Source organism: Paramormyrops kingsleyae, chromosome 9 (assembly GCF_048594095.1).
Source record: "Paramormyrops kingsleyae isolate MSU_618 chromosome 9, PKINGS_0.4, whole genome shotgun sequence".
Taxonomy (NCBI): domain Eukaryota; kingdom Metazoa; phylum Chordata; class Actinopteri; order Osteoglossiformes; family Mormyridae; genus Paramormyrops; species Paramormyrops kingsleyae.
In genome coordinates, this window is record NC_132805.1 from 16,423,899 (window position 1) to 16,447,622 (window position 23,724).

The following is a 23,724-nucleotide window of genomic DNA, read 5'->3' on the forward strand; positions in this document are numbered from 1 at the left end:
GGCCTGTGGTCAAGAGAAGCACTTTTCCTGGTCTCCTAGGAACAAATAACGGTATATTGAAGAACATCATTAACATTATTATGGTCTGAATATCTGAATTTCACCAAAAGAAGTACAGTATTTAACACATTGCATCGTATTTCAGATTAATAAATCCTGATTTGTATAAAGATAACCTTTGCATAGCAAGCTGTTTATGACATAATGGAGGAGGCAGAGCTAACGTGTCTCTCTCATAAAATGGCACCATCCGGACCGGCCTACATGAAGAATCATACTTGAACCGAATGAGTCCTCTTCCCAAACAATATCACTCCAGATCAATTGTACACCTCCTTATTACTCATGCTGCATGCATAGTCAGATAACCTCAGTAAGATTTTCTCTAGTAAAATTACTATTACTACTAATATTAATATATAACCTCCAAGATGCTATATTCTTATTCATGGATATTAATTTTGATTTTACATTTATAGCATTTAGCAGTTGCTCTTATCTAGAGTGATTTCCATTTTTCTCAGTTCAGGGTCTTGCTCAGGGACCCAATTATAGTAGTGCTAGAGGTGGGACTTGAACCTATGATCTCTTGGTCTAGAGGCAAATGTCCTAACCACTAGACCACTAAATGATTAATACTGATTATACACAGTGATGGGTTGGTGACCATAGCTTGCCCTGGACCCCCTGCGACCCTAAATAGGATACATAGGCACAGAAAATGGATGGATGGATACCAATTATAATAATTAATACTTTATTAATCCCTGTGGAGAAACTGTTTTTATGCCTCCCGCAACTTGCTCTTTATGGAGTAAGTTATCTGTGAAGGGCAGCCACCTGTAGTGGTGCCCAGGGAGCTGGGGGGTTAAGGGCCTTGCTCAAGGAGCCACAAATGTACTGAGGCTGGGTTTGACCCAGTGACCTTATGATGATAAGCACAAAGGCTTAGCCCACTGAGCCACACACTGCCCCCAATTCAAAAGTAGATCCAAGGTTCATGTTATTTCTCTTAAACAGCCATTCTTTTCTCTTCTTCTTTTCTTTCTTTGACAATGATCAGTGCTAAATAGTGGAGGAGACTCTACCAAAGAGGAATGCTCCATTGGCCATGTGCAGGGGAGATAATATTGATAGTTCCATTGAAGTTGGCATCACTGTAAAAGAGATAGTCCTGCATCCTCTTGCTTTCCTCAACTCCCACATTGTAACAGAAGGTGTTGTGTGCGTCATGCACAAAGTGGGCTCCCTGACGTCTGCATGCATGGAGAAACACAGGAAGTCTCCTGTGCCTCTGACAAACAGAGCGCCCTTTCCCAACAAAAATGAAAACGAGCACAATTTCTCACTGTTTTTGGCTGCTCACACTCCTACCAGCCTTCATGCTACACTCAAATGATCAGCATCATGTGCACTAGTATTCATGATACTATTGCTGACATGGCAGTAATAGACCTTGGTTAATGGGCTTCTGTGAACTTTAATGAATTTAATACATTGGTCCAGATCAGAGTTCTCTGTACAGCCGACAATTTGAAACCATCATGAAGCAATGAGACAAAAATGAATAGGCTTACCTCTGACTCCAGTTCTAGAGGATGCTTTTTCCATAGTTTGTCCTCATCCTCTAAAGCTACACTAGCAGAACGGTGAGTATGCATCCTTTCTAGGCACACTACATATTCAGTGACAAAGGCTTGGCATCGCGCATGCGATTTGTGACAGCTTCTAATGCCAATGACACATGGCTACAGCAAGTTGTTTGTTTAGGTATCTGTTGTAACTTGGGCCCAAAATAATAATGGTGTATAAAGTAGCAAGCAATAAATAAGTTACCTGCAAAGCAAAGACAGACATGTTAGAACAACCAGACAATGCCAGAGGTTCCATGGTGGAACCATCGCTTTGTCACTGTATACAGAGCTAAGCTGATAACCAGCCTAGTTGTGACAACGTCACCCCAAAGGCATTAGCAGAATAGGGGCTTCTGTTCATGCTTTTTTCCACTGTTCATAGAGAAAATGACACAAAGCACAAAAGCAACCAAGTGCAAACAGAAGGGTGCTATTCTGATTGCTATTGCTTTAAAAAGGAACACTGCAAATCACTGCTTAGGCATATTACCACCTCTAACAGAGCTGATCCTTTGAACTCAATCTATAAATGAGTGTGAAACGGTTATTCCTTTCCTGAAATACAACACTTCTTTTCACAGGTTACTAGAGATTAAGGGATTGTGTAAAATTGGATTTTAGAGGATGAAGCTTTTTTTTCCAGCAGTTATTCATATTACAGGGGTTTGCAGGACAAGGGTTTCAAATCAGCCAATAAATAACTTGCATATCCAAATATACATTAATATATTTAAATGCTTTTTTGTCAGAATTGAAGAATGCGGTACTGAAATTGATTTTGCATTAGCTACAAGCCGCTTTAGCTGGCATTGACATAAGCCTTCTACTGATTTCCAGGTTGCATTGTCTCCCTATTAGGTGGTTGATATTTAGCAAAATGATGTTGCTCTCTGGAGATTAGAACTCTGTGGTCTTCCTAAACATGCCTCGCCTCAGGCAGCCCGTTTGTTTCAGTACCTCTGATTCTCCCTGTTATTTTGCCTATGTCTCCTGGGCCACGCTGGAAGTTGCGGATGTGCTACATAATGCTGCACACTCTGATCTGCGTCTGCTAAGCTAAGTGTGACACAAACACAGACATTCTAGACCACAGGGCATCAACACTCCCAGGCCATGGTGAGGAAGGCCATTTTGCCTAGTTGAAGGACTGAACACTGTAAATTTAGAAAAGAAAGCAGAGGTAAAGGCCTCCGTTGTCAGGGCTATACGCTGTATGTTATCTGCCTTTGCGAAACGTATAATAATAATATTTAATTCTGCCTGCATCGTGTTCCCTCTGCTTCCTGGCTGCCCCCAATGGGGAGCCCACGTGACAGATGAGTCAGGTATGCAAATTCAGCTTTGTAAGTGTGGGGGAGGAGAGGTTTTGCAGCGAGTGGGGCGGAGGGCCATTCTCCTGGGTGCTGAGGCGTGATGGATGTGCAGCTGCAGCGCTGCTGCGTTCAGGCAGATAGCAGCAGGCGAACACTGAGCCCAGGACAAAGAAGGCGCTGCCATGCCTGCTGGTCCTCACAAGCTTACACTTTCTGCACTGTTGCATTTTGAGTAAAGGACAATAACAAAGCAACAAATCACATCACATGCCACATAATTGATTTATCCACTTCATAGGAATAAGAAGTGTTTAGGCAGCATTTTTTATTCATGACAGCAGCCATTAAGATTAGGGAATGGAAAAAACAGTATGAATTTCTACAATTAAGGTGTCGAATCGTAGGGATCCAAGATACTCATGAGTAATACACTTCAAGATAAACTGCTCAGTATGACATCTTAACAGATTTTTCAGTAGATCTTTTCCTATGGCCTCAAAGCAAACACAAACACACACAGATGTGTGTGTGTGTTAGTGTTCCACCTCCTCCCTTCACTCCCTTCTTCCCTTTCTCTCTTAGCAGCATCATATGGCCACTCATGGCTGGTTGCTGTGGAAACACCTCCCACCGGAGCCCAGCTACCTTCTTTGTTACCGTAGCAACATACTCCCTGCAGAATTTCAAGTGTGCCACTCTCTCAGTCTCTCTCTCTCTTCCCCTAGCTATCTGCTTCTACTAATTGAGCATCACCATATATTTTCCTCATAGAGTCTCATTTGAGTACATGCTGGGCTTAATGTTCTGGTCAGTACATGTTTTTTTTGTTGTGTGTGTGTTATGATCTACACACATGCACTAATAATTACTAACTAAAATACAAATTTCATGTGTCTACAGTTCCGTGCAGTTATTCTTAATTAGACTGTTGAAATAGACATTTAGGTATTATTTAGGTTTTCCAGCATATTAAACTGTGAAGAGTTTTTTTCTTATCATTTTTTATAATTTATCACATATCATTTCTGCGTAGTTAGTAATATAGCACAGTAAACACCTTTAAGTACTGAGCCCTTACTTAATTAGTTTAGATTTTATCCAAGTCCCACTCAGTGACAGTCCTTGAGCAAGTGTATGGCACAGTGCATACATTTCTGAATTTTATAACCTGGCTACAGCTGGTCACTGCAGTGCTTCAAATACTCTGGTATATTTCTGACTGTTCAGTCCTGTAAAAAGAGGTCAAGGACTGACATATTTGTAGCAATGCATAAAATAAAAATGCACAGGATAGGTACAAGAATTATGTTGCACAAACAGCTGAGCTAGGTGTTCTAAAATTCAGGTTACATTTCTAAATGCATTTTAGAATTCAGATCTGTATTCCTTACATTGGGCATATCATATTTAGGCTGTTATTCCTCCACAGACTGTCACATGACAAAAATAACTGATCATATGATTATACATTTCATATGTGCTGCAAAAGAGAGAAATGTTTGAAATTTGCAGGGAGACATTTTTGAAAATTGACAAGTACCTTCTTCAGCTTATTCTTGTGCAATGCACAATCATAGGTTATCTTAAAATAAGGTATTGTATCCTATGTTTATTTATTATGTAATAATTGAAAATACAGCACCAACTTATTGTAATAAATATTCACCAGCATTCACAATAATTAATTAGTTACCTATTGCCGGGCTGGATAATAGCTGCATGAGAAAATGAAACAAAAAAAGATAACTGCTCTGTTGTTTTTGATTTGTTGTGCCTAAAGGGAAATTCAGCAATTCATAATCAATAACACATTGCTCATTGAACATCTGCAGTCAAAGGTTCTTTCTTTATTTGTATATATTTTGCACAAAAATGAAATTCTTTGTGGTTTTCCTAAACCAAGAATTCCTGACAGCTTGGAAGATTAAATTTATAATATTTTCTATGGGACCTTTGTTGGACTGATATAATTGTAGCTCAGAAAAAAAGTTTGAAGAAAATTTTCAGTGTAGAAGAAATGTAACAGAATTTCTAATATGACAGTAACAATATAATAATTGTCATCCAAAATCATACTGTCCCAACGTTCCATCATTTACCCTTAAGCTACTACATCTCTGTCACTGTAGACTTCTGTGTCATTTCTATGACTTTTGATGAGGACAGAAAAATGGTTTTCCACTGAAACAGGCTTTAAAGTTTTACTTAGTTCAACATCTTTGCCACATATCAGTTAAGAAAGATCCCTCGGCAAAATAGTCACGTCTGCAGGCCCTTGAGCGTGGCCCTTAACACCTCTGCTCTGTGGGCACCATTGCAGGTGGCTGCCCTTTGCTGCCAAGCATGTTCTCACCTATATATGTGTCTTCGTGTCATGAAGAGAATGGTGGGATAGGCAAAAAGAGAATTTCCCCATGGGGATCAATAAAGTGTCATCATCATAATCATCATCATCCCCCCACAGTTCAAAGACATGCTGAGGCTAATTGGAGTTACTAAATTGCCCACAGGTGCGCATGCGTGAGTGAATGGTGTGTGAGTGTGCCCTGCGATGGGCTGGCCCCCCATCCTGGGTTGTTCCCTGCCTCATGCCCGTAGTTTCCGGGATAGGCTCCAGACCCCCTGCGACCCAGAAGGATAAGCGGTTTGGAAAATGGATGGATTATTATTTTAAGACCTGGAACCCATAGAGTTCTATCATTGAATTCAGACCCATAACTTGTTTCTAAGTATCATAATTTGTCCCAGCTCACAGGCCTGATTGTGAAATTAATGCTAAGGTCAGTAAATCTCAGTTAGGGGACCTAATCCCAACCCAATATCCAAACAACAAAAAAATGCATGTGACAGAAAGAAATCACCAGATTTCCACAACCATGTCCACTGGTTTTCTCCAAAGCACTTGTAATTTTAATTACAATTATGAATTTGACTTCTAATGATTATCAAAACAAAATAATAAACATAATAAACATAAAAAATTATTGTCGCTCATTTTAATTTCACAATGTTCCCTGTTTGTTTTGTGTTAAAAATACAGCACACCCCTTTCCAGCCCCTTTTTATTTGTTTCTCAGTCTCATTTAAAGATCAAAAAATGCATATTTACACTGCATAATTGTGTTAAATAATCATGATCTCAATATTGACTTAAATAATTGTGATTATGATTTTTTATATAATCAAGCAGCCCTAAAAGATGCCATCAGTGCCCTGAAAATTCTTATGCTTAAGAAAGCAGTTTTAAAGGGAGCGATTTACTAGTCTATGAAATGTGAGCAAAGAGGAGCATGATACTTTGCTGTTATTTTCTCCTATTCTCAGTGACTCATTCATATATTTGCAGGACATATTAATTGGAATATTGAACCTAATGTGATGTGTTAGGTGATTCAATTTTTTTTATTTAATAAATTTTTTTAATGCCGCTCACTGGAGCTTCAAAACAATAACTCACAATGCAGCCGAAATCACACAATGTAAAGTTTCATTAGTCTGAATTACAAAACAGCCCTGTGAATATATATTATTGTACATTTTGCCGGTGGCATATGCAAACGGTATCTCAAAAATGCATCAAAGCCATTAAAGAAACCTGATAATCTTTAGGCCCTTAAGTTAATTAAACAAAGTTAAGTCGGCTGCATGTTTTAACAGATCTCAAATCCTGCAGAGTCAAATATTCGTGAAGGGATACAATCAATGCTCCTGAGTTCTTGCCTTGGTGCCGAACGTGACATCACACAATGTGCTTCACTTGATATTTTGCTGTCATCTGTCTTTATCTTGTATTTATTGTTTTTGACCATGGATTATCAATTATGATTAACGCACACCATAGATTTAACATTCTTTTGATCGTAATACAGCATAAAATGTAAAATAACTTGTACTTGCTAGTTCATCAATTTTCAATTTTCAACTCAATCTCTCACTACATCACAAAAAGCTTTTATAAATCCAGATTACAAAATATTTTTTTATTTCATATCCTTGTATTTTTTTGTACTAGATGTTTTGCAGTACAGGACTATTATTTACTGGACTTCTGAATGTATTTGGTAAGCCTTGTGCTCACCCTAAAATAAATTATTATTGACATTAAGGATTCAGATCAGAGTTAATAAACAAACCCCAAAAAATCTGGGTTAAAGCCACTGTTAGTGATCAGCTACTTCTCCTGATTCAAGGTTTCAATTTGCTGTAGTGATGATAATCAATTATAGGATTTAAAATGCCAAAATACAAAGTCAGGAAAACACACATTTGCCGAGATCGTCTTCAGACACCATATCTACAGTGCTGAACCTTAGTACAGATTACATCAAAACGTCATGTTACAACATATACCTACAACATATCACTGTCATATTCTCATCCTTAGTTTTGAGAGTCAAGTTATTTTAGTAGTATTGCCAGTTAGTTACCAAAATATACTTATAAATGGAAATCAACCAATTTGTAACCAATTACAAAGTGAGTGCAAATGATCATGTACGTATCCGTGAAAGTTTACTGATTGCTCAACCAACGGTGATTTTATTTTAATTTCTTTTTTATTAGAGGTTTGTGATATTAACAAAAATTTGTTTAAAGTCTTGTAAAATATATCCAATTGAAATAATACGTATACATGTGTTCATCAAGACTCAATATCAAAATATAAAGCCACTAATTCAAAAAGACCATCCAACAAACTGAACTCTCAGATTAAACTGGATGTTGACGCATTTGTTCCCAGTCTCTCTTATGCTGTTAGACTGGTAATTTGCAGACTACATCTTATTAGATTCTGCTTCCTGTGTCACGCAAGTTCAGAAATCTTACAATCAATCAAATTCCATTGACTATCATCCCTACAAGACAGGTAGTAATCCCCATGGCTTGGATACATTCCCAGTATGCCTCTTCCCCTGTCTATCTCTCCATAAACCCCACTAAATTACTCCCTGCCTCTCTATTTCAACAGACACCTGGAGAGCAAATTATTTACCATCTCCGAGGAGGCTTACATGTTTAAGTACTAGCTGGGGTCAGGATTCCCTCATGCTTGTCAGGTGCATTAAGACTTGACAAAAACACTGTTAATTCTAATCTTACTTTTGTATTAAATCGCTGCCGGGAACTGTATCACATTTATAGCCACATTGATAATTGTCAAAAACACCACATACAGTACAAATGGAGTATTAGCTTTATACAGCTACAAGTCTTCATTTCAATTATGTCAAGCAAGGATTGGTGCTGTGACACAGCACAGCGAGAGGAAATAAGAAATGGCAGGATCTCAGTGTGATGAACATGGGCAAGGTTTCCTTTCATTTCCAGTATCTACATATCTGTTTTAGAGTCTTATTAGAATCCTGAATTTTAGCTATTGGTACATTTCCTCACACATTTACCTGCCCACCCCCCCACAAAATTTTAAATGTTTATTGTGTTTGCATATTTTTGTAAACAGAGAATCAGTAAGCATCATAATTACTCCTTACATACAATGGTTGGATATTATGCTTTCTTATGTGTTTTAGCATAAAGACCAAAAATTCATGCTATCCAGTGCTACAAAAAAGTAAATTACCACATACAACCAAGTTCAGGATGAGTGTGAGGTATTTCCTTGATGATTAGAGTCTTTAAGGTAGGCAGTGTACTGCAGCAGATCGTTGTGTAAATCAGGGCTATTCAAATCACGGTCCTCAAGGTCCAAGCACTGCTAATTTTCCAGCCTTCCTTTACCTGTGAGGGCTTGAAGCCTCTGTGGCCAATCAGAATCAGTAATAAGTAAACAAACTACCTAGAACAACTGAAAACAAGGCCTGGATTTGGAATCCAACAGATACACCACTAAAGCTAGCTCTCCTGAACATCACAAAGTGACTCACAATCTGACAAACAGCAACTGCCCAATTGCAAGCTGTGCATTGATGTAGCGATCATTAGCTCTGCCCACACTAACATCAAGGAAGGGGAAATTATAAAGTACAAGGCAAAAATTGTGATGTGCAAGCATAGAAGACAAATATTAAGCTGACTGAAATACACAGGAATCAGATTGGGGAAAAAAGTGTAAAACCAGTGGGGAAAAGTATTAGTAATTAAGTAACTTGTTTTGCATTGTCATGTGAAAAACCCTGTGAACTGATAATCAGTTGTGAGTGAAAAAGTATACAACCACAATCAGCTGCTGTGCATATAGGAAAGTTGACTGACTAATGGTCCAGTCATGATCATTGCTGTGTCGCCTAGACATCTGTATGCCAGCAAGGGGTATGTCTTTACATTGCATGTCTGTTAATGAGATTATTCATACTTGACTGTTATTAATTGATGTCAACATGACTTCAATACTAGATAGTAGAATAGGGTAGAAGTACTTCTCATCTAAATCTTGCAGACACAAATATATTTTTATTCCTAAGGATTCCTAAAAATGTATACACATAATCATTCCCTTATATAAAAGGTGATAAACGATGGGTTAAGAACGGAGTTCTGTGTTTTGATGTAGCTAGGTAAAAAATAACAAGAACTCAGTATAATACATGTTCCCCTGGGTATTATAGGAACAAACTGCTTGCTATTGCTGTTTTCTGTACAAAAAGAACAGACCTTAAAAAGAATGATTACTCTACACAGGAGCTCTGTCTATCATCTGCTCATTAATTCATCCAGACAGACTGCTGCCTTTCAGCAACCTCTTCGTCATAATTTAAGACACAGTCCCAAACTAAGAATACCACAATATCCTTATGATGCTGACTGCAGTTGAATTAGGCCCTGAATTTTGTTATGAGTCTTGGATGTCCATTTTAACAATATCACACTAAACCGATGCATACACGTCGTACATAATTTCTTGACGCCTAGTACTGGTGGACGTTATCACTTGTCATCACCCAAAACAGGCTATTGGGAAGCACTAGTTAATATCACTGTAAGCAAACGTTAAATTTCTCTATTACTAATTTTTGCGCATGCTCAAAGCACAGTCATACAACATTATATGACAGCTTTGTGAAATCGGTTATAAAACATCCCAAACAGGTTTATATCCTAAGCGATTTATTCAGGCCGAAAGATAACACGGCGTACTTAGTCTTTTAAATAATTTGAAAACGGTGGACGGTCTGATGCAAGAAAGAACATCGACAAATTTATTTCTCCATTTATCCAAGCGACATCCAGGATAGGACCCCCCTTCTCGCTAGCACCAGCAAAAACAGGAAGAATCAAAAGCAAGCACAATTTTTAATACTTAGTTATGTTAAGCAATATTATTGAATATAACTTCAATACATATTTGCAATTACTGATCAAAAAACTAAAGCGAATTGGGGCTGAAAGGCTCGCATGTGATTTTATAAGCAGTACAGGACTGAGATGTGCAAGCCGAACAAATAATGTTATTTATTTATTTTACTGTACCCGCTATGTTTCTTTTTGCCTAGCGCAAATTTCCCCTAATTTGTTATTCTAGAAACAACAAAGACTACTCAGACAAATTATAGTATTAAATTCGGTTATAATAACTATTATTAAATTGGAATGCATATAAAAAACAACGAAACGGTTCAATTTCAGATCTTACCTCGGCGTTTTTCCAAACGGAGTGGGACAGTATTGTAATTAAAAGAGATAACACAGTATGTCCCATTTTTCTTCCTTTCCCTTTCCCGTCCTTCCAATTGAAGGTTCTTATATAAATCTGGTATATTCCCAAATCTGGGTATCTTTAAAGAAACTGCTGTGTGTCAGTGTCCAGCGGTGATATGTCTTCAGTTTTACGGCTTGCAATTGCTTGACTCTGCGCTCCAATCGCACCCAGGAATATTATGTGGCTTCTGGTACACTGGAAAACCAAGCCCTTTTGTATGCCTCAACCCGACTCGTGAAATTTATTTGCTTCACCCGTGAAGCAAGGAAGAGAGAGATATCAGACAAGAGAGAGGGACGCCTACAGGAGAGGCGAAAAATGTGGGAGTCGTGTCTGGGCGGTGAAGGACGTTTTATTTGCATTGACCTTAGACGTTATATCAAGAACAGTAAACATTTTGTCTTATCATATATCCGATTTTTGTGTGTTGCACTAGTAATGTGAAATATAAGCAATCAAATTTGTTATATTGGTAGACGTTTGATTCAACAACTAATCATTCTGACATGTTCAGTAGCGGGGAGGGGGTTCACGGCAGGGAGACCCACCCGGTCGATACATTTTACCGAGTACCCCTTTTCATAATTGATAATCACGCAAAATTCTGTGAGACCCCAAACTCCTCTGCCCCTGGACACGTTGTAATAACAAAAAGAGCAAAACATTAGAAGCCCATGTAAATATGCAGAATATAATACAACTTTCATTTATACATTTTTAAATTAAATTTCATATTATTACTATTGCAAAGTACGATGCACGATACAAATTTATGTTTGTATATATAATAAAAGTTAGTTTTTCAAAAGAGTTATTTTTGCTTCGAAATCAAGAACAACTGAAGAAACGGTTTATTGTACATATATATAAACCTTTATATATGTGATAAACTGTAATCGGAGTAACATTTCAGGCTATAAAGGAAAATCTAATTAGAAATGGCTACACCAATTCCATAATTAATTGCAATTTAAAAACTATTTCGAGATAGAGAAATGCACATTTATTTGTTTATTAAACTGAGCAGATATACAAAGCATATGATGCATACAGTATAACCTGATATTTAGTTTACAGTGTATTATTATATTGTTATAAAATATCAATCTAAAGTTCAGATTCAATTTAAATTAGAAATCTAATAAATTAAAATAAATTGGCCTCCACATGTGCTTAAACTTTTAACTGAAATTCCATTCAAGCTGCGCAAGAATTATAACATTTTTAACCGTTTCAGTAATGATGTCTAATCAAAAATATTTGCAAGATTTAGAGTTGCCACTTGTACTATACTACACATATACTACACTCTGAAGTCTTTGCACAAATGTCAAACACGCCAGCCTCCGCTCTTACTGAGCAATTGGGTGCATTCTTGTGCACTTTGCATTTATAATGAAGAGATTAGTGGTTATTGTTGACATACCACAGGAGACACTGCACAACAACGAAATGTGTCCTCAGCATTTAACCCATGTGACATAGCAGGGGGCAGCTAATTCAGCGACCGAGGAGCAGGGTTTGGGGGTGGTACCTTGCTCAGGGTACCTCAGTGGTGCCCTGCTGGGATTCGAACCAGAATGGGTATACACGATGAGCAGGACGTGACAATTACTGGCTGGAAAGCATGCATTCATTTAAATTTGTAACTATTTATGGGTGTGTTTCCTGAAGACGATCGATCTTAGTGAATAACGAATAAGACAATGAACGACGTAGGTAAAGAACGAGCGAGATTCGTGTTTCCCAAAACCTTCGTTATTCCATAATGAACGAACAAACGTTCAAGGATCGGCAGACAGTCTGACTCCTTGTGTTAATCCATTCATATTCGCCATTTTATTGTTGCATTTTACATAAAGGCAACCCAGTATGTCTAATCTTAACTATTGGGGACAGTGTTTTTCAGGGGACAATGGCATGGTAACATAGCCTACAATTATTCGTTTGGACCCCCCTACATTTAACATAAAATATTAGTTTTATGCCAGTGTGTGTCCCCCACATTCAAAATGCTTCTGACGCCCTTGTTTTTTATTACATTTAAATGCAAGTAAAACATAATTACATGGTTCTACAAATTCAAAGCCGGCGCTCCATCTTCTGGTCACTGGAATTTACTACTCCACCCTCACCCCCAGGTGCGCGCCTACCTCAGCAAAAGACTAAAGGCATTTCGTGAGTCAGCAAAAGATAAAATACATTTCTTGGTGCCTTTCGTGATTGAGCAAAAGACGAAATGCATTTCCTGATTTCACAGAATTAGTTTTGTCCACAAAAGGACTGTGTATCATTCACAAAATGGATTTTGTTTACAAAAAAACTTTAATTCAGAAAATGCATCTTGTTCACAAATTGACTTTCTTTAATTCACAAAATGCATTTTGTCCATGAAATGACTGTGTATCATTCACAAAATGCATTTCGTCCACAAAATTACTTTTGTTCACAAAATGCAATTCGTTCACAAAATTACTTTCTTAAACTCGTGAAATGCATTTTGTCCACGAAGTGATTGTGTATTATTCACAAAAAAAAAAAAAAATGCATATTGTCCACAAAATTAGTTTCTTCTGTCCACAAAATACAAAGTACTGATACCAATTCTGTGCACAAAAAGAAATGTTCCTTTTGATTTCTGTGCAGGGAAGAAAGTAAAGTCTTTATGCTGTAGTGGCATAAAGGCATTACTTGATTTTGTCATTAAATATTGTTTTTTGTGGTACAGAATGTATTTTATGCACGACAACGAGTGCTTGACACTTTGCGCCCCATATTTGTGCTAACCAAGTTTGCAGTTTGCATAATCAAATAAGGTAATCATTATGAAACTTAATCAACATGAGACAATTAAATTCCGCCATTTCACAAAGCCTTTTATAAAATGTTGATTCAAGGTGTTCAGTGAGCAAAGCCTCACCATGCTTCTGCATTCACTGTTCTTTATTTTGTCCCTTTACTTGTGGGTCTGGAGGTGAGCGTCTGCCTACAGGCGCGGGGTTGAGAGTAAGCCGTTTTAATGGAGGGTAGGGGTTACTCAAATAAAAACAGTAAGAAGAAAACTTTAAATCATGTAATGAGATAAAGTAAAACCTTGGAACACTAACCCCTCTTAACTGGACCATAACGGGTCTGTTGATTTTTTTCAACTTGTTCCTCGACGAAAATCTTCGTCTTGCTAAAACCTGTATCGGTTGAGATGCATTCTACTCTACCAATTCGGACCTTGAAAAAAAAAACTAACTGCAACTTGACCAAAAATTCAGAACACGACAAAACAAAACAGACCTGGTAAAACTTGTACGGATCAAGAAGCATCTCTGATGGGCTGACACAAAGGCAAACGGACCTACTGGCGCGGGAAAGCTGTGTTTGGTGTGATTTTTTTGTGCTTTATCTAAAGAACATTTATTGATACAGTAATAATGGCCCTTAAGAAAGTGAGCAGTGATAGCGGCAAACCAAAGAGGGAAGTAGTGAGAGTATCTGTAGAAATTATAGTGAGACTTGAAGGTGTGTCTGAACTCACTTTGGAGTATGAGATTGTCATTTATTTCATATACATTGCTTTTGTTTGTGCTCTTTTTCATGTGTGTATTTGTTCTAAATTGATTGTTAATCCTTTTTGTCAAGGATTTGGGTGGTTCAGGCACAGGGGCGTGGCATGATGCAGGCTGGGATGAAGGAGGTGGACAAACCGCTGGTGGCTCAGGGAACACAGGGGTTTATTATACAAAACTTAACACACTAAGAACACTACAAAATAAATGGACCACGAGGGATCAAAACTAAAAAGGGGAAAAACAATGACTAATTAAAAAAGGTCAGGGCAACAAGTAGCAGGCAGGCAACAAATAACAAAACACAAGGTAACCTCTAAGAGATGAAATGCACCTCATCAGCTACACAAGACATACTGCGCTGACAAACATCAATGACTCCAGGAGGAACATAACAGGATCAGGAACTTAAATACAAAAGGTTAACAAGGATACACTCAAAAAAATTATTCTGAGGCTTTGTAAATATAACAAAAAAGATCCCATTTATATTTACTTGCACAAAATAAGGTATCGTAATTACTCACTTTTTTAGGTTACTTACTTAATCCATATTTGTAAACATGATATACAAAATTTGTGTCTTGAATTTATTTCATAAACTGGGTTCAGTTTACAAACGATTAGCTCTTACATTTAAGAACAAAGCAAAGCTGAGTAATGTTAACTTGAAGTCCTCATTTACGCTCCAGTCCTGCAGATGGCAATAACACACATTAATTAGGGTGTCTAATAGTGATGGGAAGTTCGGATCATTTTACCGACTCGGACCTTTGAGTCTCGTTCAGCAAATGAACGAATCTTTTTTCAAGTCATTTCGTTCATTTTAGCAAATATAATTAAAATGTTACCTGTTACCTCCCTAACACATCCACTGCTTACACAAATGTTGATCACACTACAAACAAGACAAAACTATAATGCTATAAGAAACAGAAAATATTAATTAATTGTTTACCTGGGTCTTTAGTATATGATTCGCTCACCTCGCCTCTTATCTGACAAGTTTTCAGGTTTGAGTTGTTCGTTCATCACGTGACAGCCCAATTAGCTAACCAAGGCAGTCTGAGCCGGAAAAAGAATTGATTAGTTCATCTCTCCAGTCTTCGGGTTTGAGTCATTCGTTCATCACGTCACAGCTCCATAAGTTTAACCTATGCAGTCTTAGCCGGAAAAAGAATTGATTAGTTCATCTCTCCAGTCTTCGGGTTTGAGTCATTCGTTCATCACGTCACAGCTCCATAAGTTTAACCTATGCAGTCTTAGCCGGAAACAGAATTGATTAGTTCATCTCTCGAGTCTTCGGGTTTGAGTTGTTCGTTCATCACGTGACAGCCCCATAAGCTTAAGCTATGCAGTCTGAGCCAGAAAGAGAATTGATTAGTTCATTCCTCGAGTCTTTTTGAAGTAGTTTTGCTATTATTTTATATATTTATATATCTATATATTCTTACAGTTTTGTAAATGTACTACGTTCTAATGTCCTGTAGTCTAATGCTAAATGTGAAATTGTCTCTAATTGATATATGAAATATGCGGACTGAAAGTTCAACAATCGTTTCTTGTTTCAGAGTACATTCAAAGCTTACATTACATTACTTGATTACTTGTACATTTAATAGGTAATAGATTATGCCTCTATGGATGGGCTTTTAAAAAAATGCTTTGTTTAGTGTTATAGCTTTAATAGTGCTTTTATTTCATTTTCTAATAGAATTTTGCCCTGCTGTTCAGAACTTCAGAGAGAGATGGCCTGCATTGTTTAATGAGTCAGGTAACTCATATTCTCAGTATATGCATGCTGTACTAATTGTTTTTGTTCTTGCTGCAAAGAAAACTGATTTGTCATTTACTTCTCAGATAAATGAGGAATTCTATAGGATCACTGCAGTTCATCTGGAGTGAACATTTATGTTGAAATTGGATGCTCGTACACCAAAACTTGTTGACCTTCTACCAAAAAAAGGAGGTAGGCCAGGGACAAAGATTCGACCCCTTCTAGATTCTGTGACACAGATGCATTTACGTGAATAACATGCACTGCATTTATCTCTGTTGTAACATGTCATTCAAAAGGATTTAAATTTGCAATATTATTCACAGAGCCTCAATGTTGAGCCTAGACATGATGCCATAATCCGGAGCCTCATTGTGTATCTTGGAGAAAGAGAAGACCTCAAAGAGTACCAGGTAAATGCTGAAATGTTGAAACACATGCAGAATTGGATGTATGGACGCGCATGCATGCACACGTACACACAGATGGATGCATGGTCTGACAAATGGGCAGAACTGAACATAAGATAATGACCTTAAATGGAATATGGCATCATTATTAAGGGATAATGACATTTTGTGAAAGAGCAGAAATGTAACTACATTTGTCATTAGATTTTAATCAGCGGCAGTACAAATATAGTGACACAACTGCAGTGATAATCAATAAAACTCAGAAATAAGTCACATTGCTAGTAGGGGTACATGATTCTGAAAATCTCATGATTCAATTAGATTTTGATTCCAGGGCTCATGATTTGGTTCAAAACCGATTCTGATTGATTGATTCAGAGACTATTTTTGATTCAATAAATACAATATACATTTACTTTGCCAAGCCTGCATACAACGTTAATCCTAGCCAAGTCAAAGCCATACAGAATTTCTGCTTCACGCTCACAAGGCTGCTGGCTCCAGCCCGCTCTACCGCTCAAATTCGCAGTATGCTGCTCTACCCATTACTGCTCCGTGCTACAGTAAAATTTCATCCTGCTCCAGTCAAATCGCTCCACACTCACTCCAATTTAAAATGTTAAAATGTATCTCCATCAACAAGCTTACAACGACCAATTTTTGAAGTGCGACAGTCTTGATAATTGTACAAATGAGTTTTGGGTAGGTGTGGGCATGCCTCAGACTCGTGGTGTGAGCAGTATCGGAGCGAAATTGGAACAAGGCAGAGCAACCGCTCTGGCCTTTACGTGTAAATACAAAACCGCTCCGACCAAATCCCGCCCGCTCTACTCACATGCTCTGGCTGAAATGATTGCTCACTACATAGCAGCAGGCATGCCAAAAGGAATAAGAAGATAGTATAAGTGTAAACTAGATTCTTCCGTCAGCACTACTAGCACCGTCACAAAAATGAAAATATGAATCAGTTTTTTATGGATGTATGAATCGATTTTGAATCGGCAGAGATGGAATTGTGATGCTAATGTGAATCTTTCTTTGGGGGGGGGGGGGGCACACCTCTGCTAAATGATACACAACAATGTCATTTTATTACAGAAACTTGAATTTCATACAAAAACTTGTACTGCATTTTTTTTTCTTTTAACAGGGCGTTGGCAAGGAAGCATTAGAAGACTGAGCACAATCTGAGGATCACTGTGAAGAAGCAGTTGGGTAGCTGTGTTGGTGATGTTTCCATTGTGATCGAAGGCACAGAGGTTTTGGCGAACTGTAAAAATGTTAGTAAACTGATTTTCAGTTAATTTACCTGGTAAAATAAAGTTTAAATAAATGACACCAACAACCATGCCACGCTCAAAATTGCTTAAATCACCTTTCTTTCCCATTCTGACATTCAGTTTGGAGTTCAGGAGATTGTCTTGACCAGGACCACACCCCTAAATGCATTGAAGCAACTGCCATGTGATTGGTTGATTAGATAATTGCATTAATGAGAAATTGAACAGGTGTTCCTAATAATCCTTTAGGTGAGTGTATGTGTTCATTTAACCTAAATTTCAGTCGCGACTCAGGCAGTCGGCTCGCTACAGCATTTGCACACTAGATGACCACCTTCGCACGGTCGAGCCTAACATTGGCAAAAATCGCGGTGATTTGCGGCATGATTAAAAAATTTGCGGCGGATGCGCAAATTCGTGAAATTCGCGACTGCCGCGAAAAATTTACAGCCCTAGTCATTAGCCATGAAAATTTGTCAAGTACTGAGAAAAAAAAATGTACTGTAGTAAAATATAACTACTTACCAAGACTGGGATGTAACAGAGTACTAGTAATAGTGGTATGTATTTAAAATACAAAAATGAATTATCTGTATTCAGTCCACATTACATTTTGAAAAGGTTTAGAATAGTCACTTAAAAAAAAAAAAAAATTTTAGAATACATTTGCCATAAAATTAAAACTACGGTGTTTTTGAACCAAAAATCTTTTGAAAAATATGCCTGTACGGTGGCCCAGACGGGTCAATGTAATGCAAAAGCCACAACACAAATACAACAGCCACAAGACGAATGCAAAAGCCGCAACACAAATACAAATGGCGCAACACGAATACAAACGCCGCAACACAAACACAAAGGCCACAACATGAATACAAACGTTGCAAAACAAATACAAAAGCTGCAACACGAATACAAAAGCCGCTGTCACTACCGAAAATGTTACACCTACCGAAAATGTAACTCCCGCTACTATGCATGCGCACGCTTACGACTTCTGGAAGGAGGTGTGCTATTTTTATGGCATCGCGTCACATTTCATCATCTGTTGATTTTTGATGTGAATGTCGACAGCGAGAGGAAAGAGAAGATTTAACCAGATAACGATGGAGACCTTCGACTTTAAAAGATTTTATTTTTTGCACAGGGCATTAATGCCCAATGTGCCTCAGAAGGAGCGACATAAAATACGGCATATGGGCATCAATTTTACAGTCAAAAATGACATTACTTTTATGTTTTTCTCTATGTGCTAAATGAAATTACCATTATGTATTATACCCAGGGGTGCATTTCCCAAAACCATAGTTCGAACTACGGAGGTAACGATATACTGCAGACTTACGTAGTACGATGCATCATTAAATGACACAGGTGTTTCCCAAAACCATAGTTTGAATGAACGTTTGCAAACACTGTCGTTAAGTTGCGTAGTTCTAACTACAGCTCTTGAGCTGTAGTTAGAAGTGTAGTTCCGGGTAAATACGTCAGCAATGGTGGAAAATGCAGTCTAATAAGGGTATAGTCACCGTGTAAGTAAGAAATTTTATAATCTTTAATACCTAATAAAGAATAATTTAGCTCTACGATCACATATAATGTGAAGTTTTCTGAAAATGTACAGTGGTACCTCTTAAACTTAATCCATTCAGAGCTCCGGATCGAATCCTAAAAAGTTCGGGTTCTGTCTGATCGAATTTTCCCCATAAGAAATAATGGAAAACCAATTTATTGGTTCCCAGTCCCAAAAAATTACACCTAAATATGTGTTTTTTAGCATTTAAACACAAAATGAAGAGCATATTCTGTACTTAACACATCTAAGCACATTTATCCCATAGTACCGGAATACCCAGGTGATCAGAGTGTCAGCTAACTCCGCAGCTCCTGGGAGCTTGGCCAGTGGAATGAGTCGACACATTTTAGAGAACCGATCAACCACAGTAAGGATGACCATGTTACCCCGGGAGGGTGGTAGATCCGTGATGAAGCCCATCACCACATGGGACCAGGAACGAGAAGGAACAGGTACCAGCAGGAGGCAGGTGGGAAGATTTTAGTTGAGAGCATTCCGGGCAGGAGGCTACATACCTGTCCACCTCGACCCTCCAGCCGGGCCACCAGAACTTACTTGCCAATAACCGCTGCATCACGGAACTTCCAGGGAGCCTTGTGCTGCAGGAGGTATGCACCCAGCGAATAACATTGGAGCGGTGAATGGTGGGCACATGCCACTTACCTGGGGGACACCCCGCTGGAGGGGTTTTACGTTCCAGGACTTCCAGGGACCAAGTAATGGAAGCGGCGAAACAGGTTGGGGCTAACACAGGCTCCTCTCTATCCCAGATGTCGGGTGGGTCGTACTGTCTGGACAGGGCATCAGCTTTAATATTCTTTTTCCCCGAGAGGTAAGTTACCTTGAAATGAAACCGAGCAAAGAATATAGCCCAACGCACTTGTTGAGGATTCAACCTCTTAGCGTTTTGTAGGTATTCTAGATTCCGATGGTCCGTGAAAACTTCGAACGGAAAGCGAGCGTCCTCCTGCCAATGCTTCCATTCCTCTAAGGCGAGCTTAATGGCCAGGAGTTCCCGGTCCCCTACATCGTAATTATGTTCCGCAGTGGTTACGCACAAGGATGGCGGCGACTGGTCACCTGGTCCCTCTGGATAAGGACAGCTCCCACGCCTGCTTCTGAGGCGTCCACCTCTACCTCGAAGGGATGTTCTGGATGTGGTTGTCTGAGGACGGGTGCAGAAGGCGTGCTTTAGTCGTCAGAACGTGGCTTCAGCCTCAGGAGTCCACGGCAGAAGGGGTCTCGACCCCCGTGTGAGGGAAGTAAGAGGTGCAGCTATTTGACTAAAATTTCAGACAAAACGCCGATAAAAACCCCAAGAATCATTGCAATTCATTCGTAGTACGGGGCTGTGGCCACTGCTGAATGGCTGTCACTTTACCTTCATCCATGGCGACCTCCCCTGGTCTGAGGATGTACCCAAGGAACCGTACCTGGGTCCGGTGGAACTCACATTTTTCCCCTTTAGCAATCTAATTTGGTAAAAAACTGGGCTTTCCTGAGCTGTTCTAGTGCGGAGGGAATTAAAGGTAAGGGTTCCCGGCATTTCACTGTTATCGCATTCAGGGCACGATAGTCGATGCAGGGGCGGAGTCCTCCATCCCGGCACGGTTAGCTGGCAGAGTGACACACCGAAAAGAGCCGAAATTCCTACCTTAGCATGTGGAGTCGGAGGGGCGTGACGAGTCGGGCAGGAGTGGATGATGTGACCCGACGCTCCACAATAAAAACACAGGCCATGCGTGGTGCATCTGCGTCGCTCCTCAGAAGAGAGGGTTGAACGCCCCACTTGCATCAGCTCAGAGTGATCCTCTGCAGCGGCCGACGGCGTCGGCAAGTATGTCGGTGACAACGTTCCCTAAGGCTGTTGTCAAGGGTCACCAACAGCGCAATATAATCCTCAAATGACAAGGTCGAGCCGCGAGATGCCAATTTGTCCTGGAGCTTGGGGTTTGGCGCCCGGCGATAGACAATCCGTAGACAATCTTCAAGCCAGCGGAGTCCTGCCGATACAGTGTGGAATTCTGAAGAGAATTACGCTACTGTCCGGTCACCCTGTTTTAGGTCAAACATGCATTTACCCAGGCTGCGTCCAACGGCGGGATGATCAAAGATTCCCTTAAAAGCACTCTGGAAATCCTGTGCCGAATCCAGGATCGGACTGTCGTCCATCCACAAGGCGGTCGCCCAATCCCGTGCCTGGCTGGTGAGTAGGGAAATGATGAAACTTTCCAGAATTATGAAACAATACTTTGCACTGCTGTGAAGTTCCCTCCACCTTAAATAGTGGAGCGATAAGTGATTACGTGTTCCCATCAACCTGGCCCCGCCCTCTGGGTGTGAGAGTTTCTGACAGATGACCGATTGTTTTATCTTGGGCCAAACTGCACATCCATGCATTTGGTTGTTTATGTAATGCAAATAAAGGTTCTTAACTATTATTTTGGTATGATTTCTTTTTGAAAATGCTGTACATACAGTATATCACAACTGCTTGATAAGCAAAATAAGATATAAAATGATCTAAAGTATAATAAAAAAACATTAACCAGATGTACAGGAATTAGGTTAAATAATGCACATGTTTTTAGCTTCCTTTCCCTTCATTTTAGCCCAACAGGCAAAGGAAAATGACTTCCTTCTTGAAACACAAGGAACAATGGACAGGTTAAGAATTTTGGTTCATGAGTAAAGAACTTATTTTTAAAAATTAGGATTAAAATATGGGTACACAAGATTGATATACACCATAATTGTATTACATTTTCTAAAGAAAAGGCATCTATTAAGCAATACCATTGGGAAAAACCTTATGTAAGATTACTGTCAGGCACTAACAGCAACGTGCACACAGATGTAAATATTACAATCGGCAAAGCAAAATGGTTTAAATACCACAATAAAGTGATGGCTGAACTACAACTATAAACATCGATGACTCATCTCACAATACGTGACTAATGCATGATGATACACAACGTCGACACCCTGAATCACGCAATCACGGTCTGCCGCAAAATGTGACTACATGCGCAGTATCGAGCCTGTGGAAGTGTAACTTACTCATGCGTAATAAAGAAATGCCAGAAAATGTGGTTTCGTGGACACATGCGTGATGAATGTGTGCATGCATAGTAGCGGAAGTTACATTTTCGGTAGGTGTAACGTATTCCGCAACACGAATACAAAACCCGCAACACTAATGCAAAAGTCACAACGGAAGTGGACCATAATGGAAATGTAGCGATAACATTATGTCATTTATTATTCTCTTTTAAATGAAAGATCAGTCTGCTGGCCAAATGTAATAAATATAAATATGTCGCAGGTCGTAAGTAAAGTAAAATATAAATAAACGGCTGCGTCCCGTTTTGATCGATCGATCCCCCCAAATTATTAACTAACAAAGCGACTTATTTATCCTCCATTGTTTTTACTTGTAAACCAGTACTGGGGGAGGGGGGTATTCCACGAAGCAGGATTAAGGGAAAGTCTGACTTTCTTCAGCTACTTTCATGGAATACCCCCCAGGTTCTTTAACTTAAGTGTGAAAGTGCCTTACATAGCATATGTTTCAATTTCATTTAGGCCACTAGACATCTGCATCTGTTGGTAAGTTAGTGTAACCAAGTTTAATTTTAAGTTTGAAATACAGCTGCCACCCATCCTGTATTTTATCGGATCGTCCAGTATTTAAAAATGAAATGCTGTATCCTGTCTTGAACCACTGTGGGACATAATTTGTCCCGTATTCGTGGTTTGACCCCTCCCAGCAAACAGTTTTTGGTTTGGCGAACATTCCTTAAATGTTCGCTGAACGGTGCGGGAACATTACCAAGATCACTTAGGCGAACGTTCCACTAACGTAATTCTGGAAAGTTTTCTTAATGTTCCCGGAAGGTTCATTTTTGAGATACTGTACAGTTCATGGAACGTTCTCCAAAGTTTGCGGTAAATATACAAAATGTATATTAAAATGTGACATTGCTTAGATTTTTCTTATTATTCTTTATATCTTACCAGGTTTCCTCAAAGCGCAGCAATTAGGTCTACAGTATCTCTTTCATGGTCTGCCCTGCTCTGCTGTCAGTACAGCAACCACATATTGTTCAAAGTACGGTCCGTGTAACATTTATCAGTTCAATTTTCTAAGCACAGATGGATATTTGGAGTTCAGATATCCAAAGTTGGCATTATGAAATTAATGCTCCTGGACTCAAATAATTCAATATTGTAGTGATTCTCTCCTCAGTTCCCGACGAGGATTAGTAAAACATGGAACCAGCCTACCAAAATTACCAAAAGTCCAAAATAATCTCAAAAATATACAAATGTAAAACAACTTATAACTAATTATCAGAACTACATATCTAAATATCAGAAACAGAAATTAAACATTTCACTTAGCTTGTTCAAATGTGTTTTTATTATACATATATATTTGTTTCTATTATACATATGTATTATACATTTGTATATTTATACTGATAGATACCAAAATACATTTAAAATAA

The 23,724-nt window shown here is 38.8% G+C and overlaps 1 protein-coding gene across 1 annotated transcript in view; it reads right to left on the reverse strand.

The window, feature by feature from the left end:
• aplp1 (amyloid beta (A4) precursor-like protein 1) overlaps nt 1-10,893 on the reverse strand; it is a 31,670-nt gene extending 20,777 nt beyond the window's left edge. Inside the window, exon 1 of the mRNA XM_072716444.1 lies at nt 10,539-10,893. Within this exon, the coding sequence (XP_072572545.1) occupies nt 10,539-10,604 (66 nt within the window). The 5' untranslated portion in view covers nt 10,605-10,893. The remainder of the gene's footprint in view (nt 1-10,538) is intronic.
• Between the last annotated feature and the right edge of the window lie 12,831 nt (nt 10,894-23,724).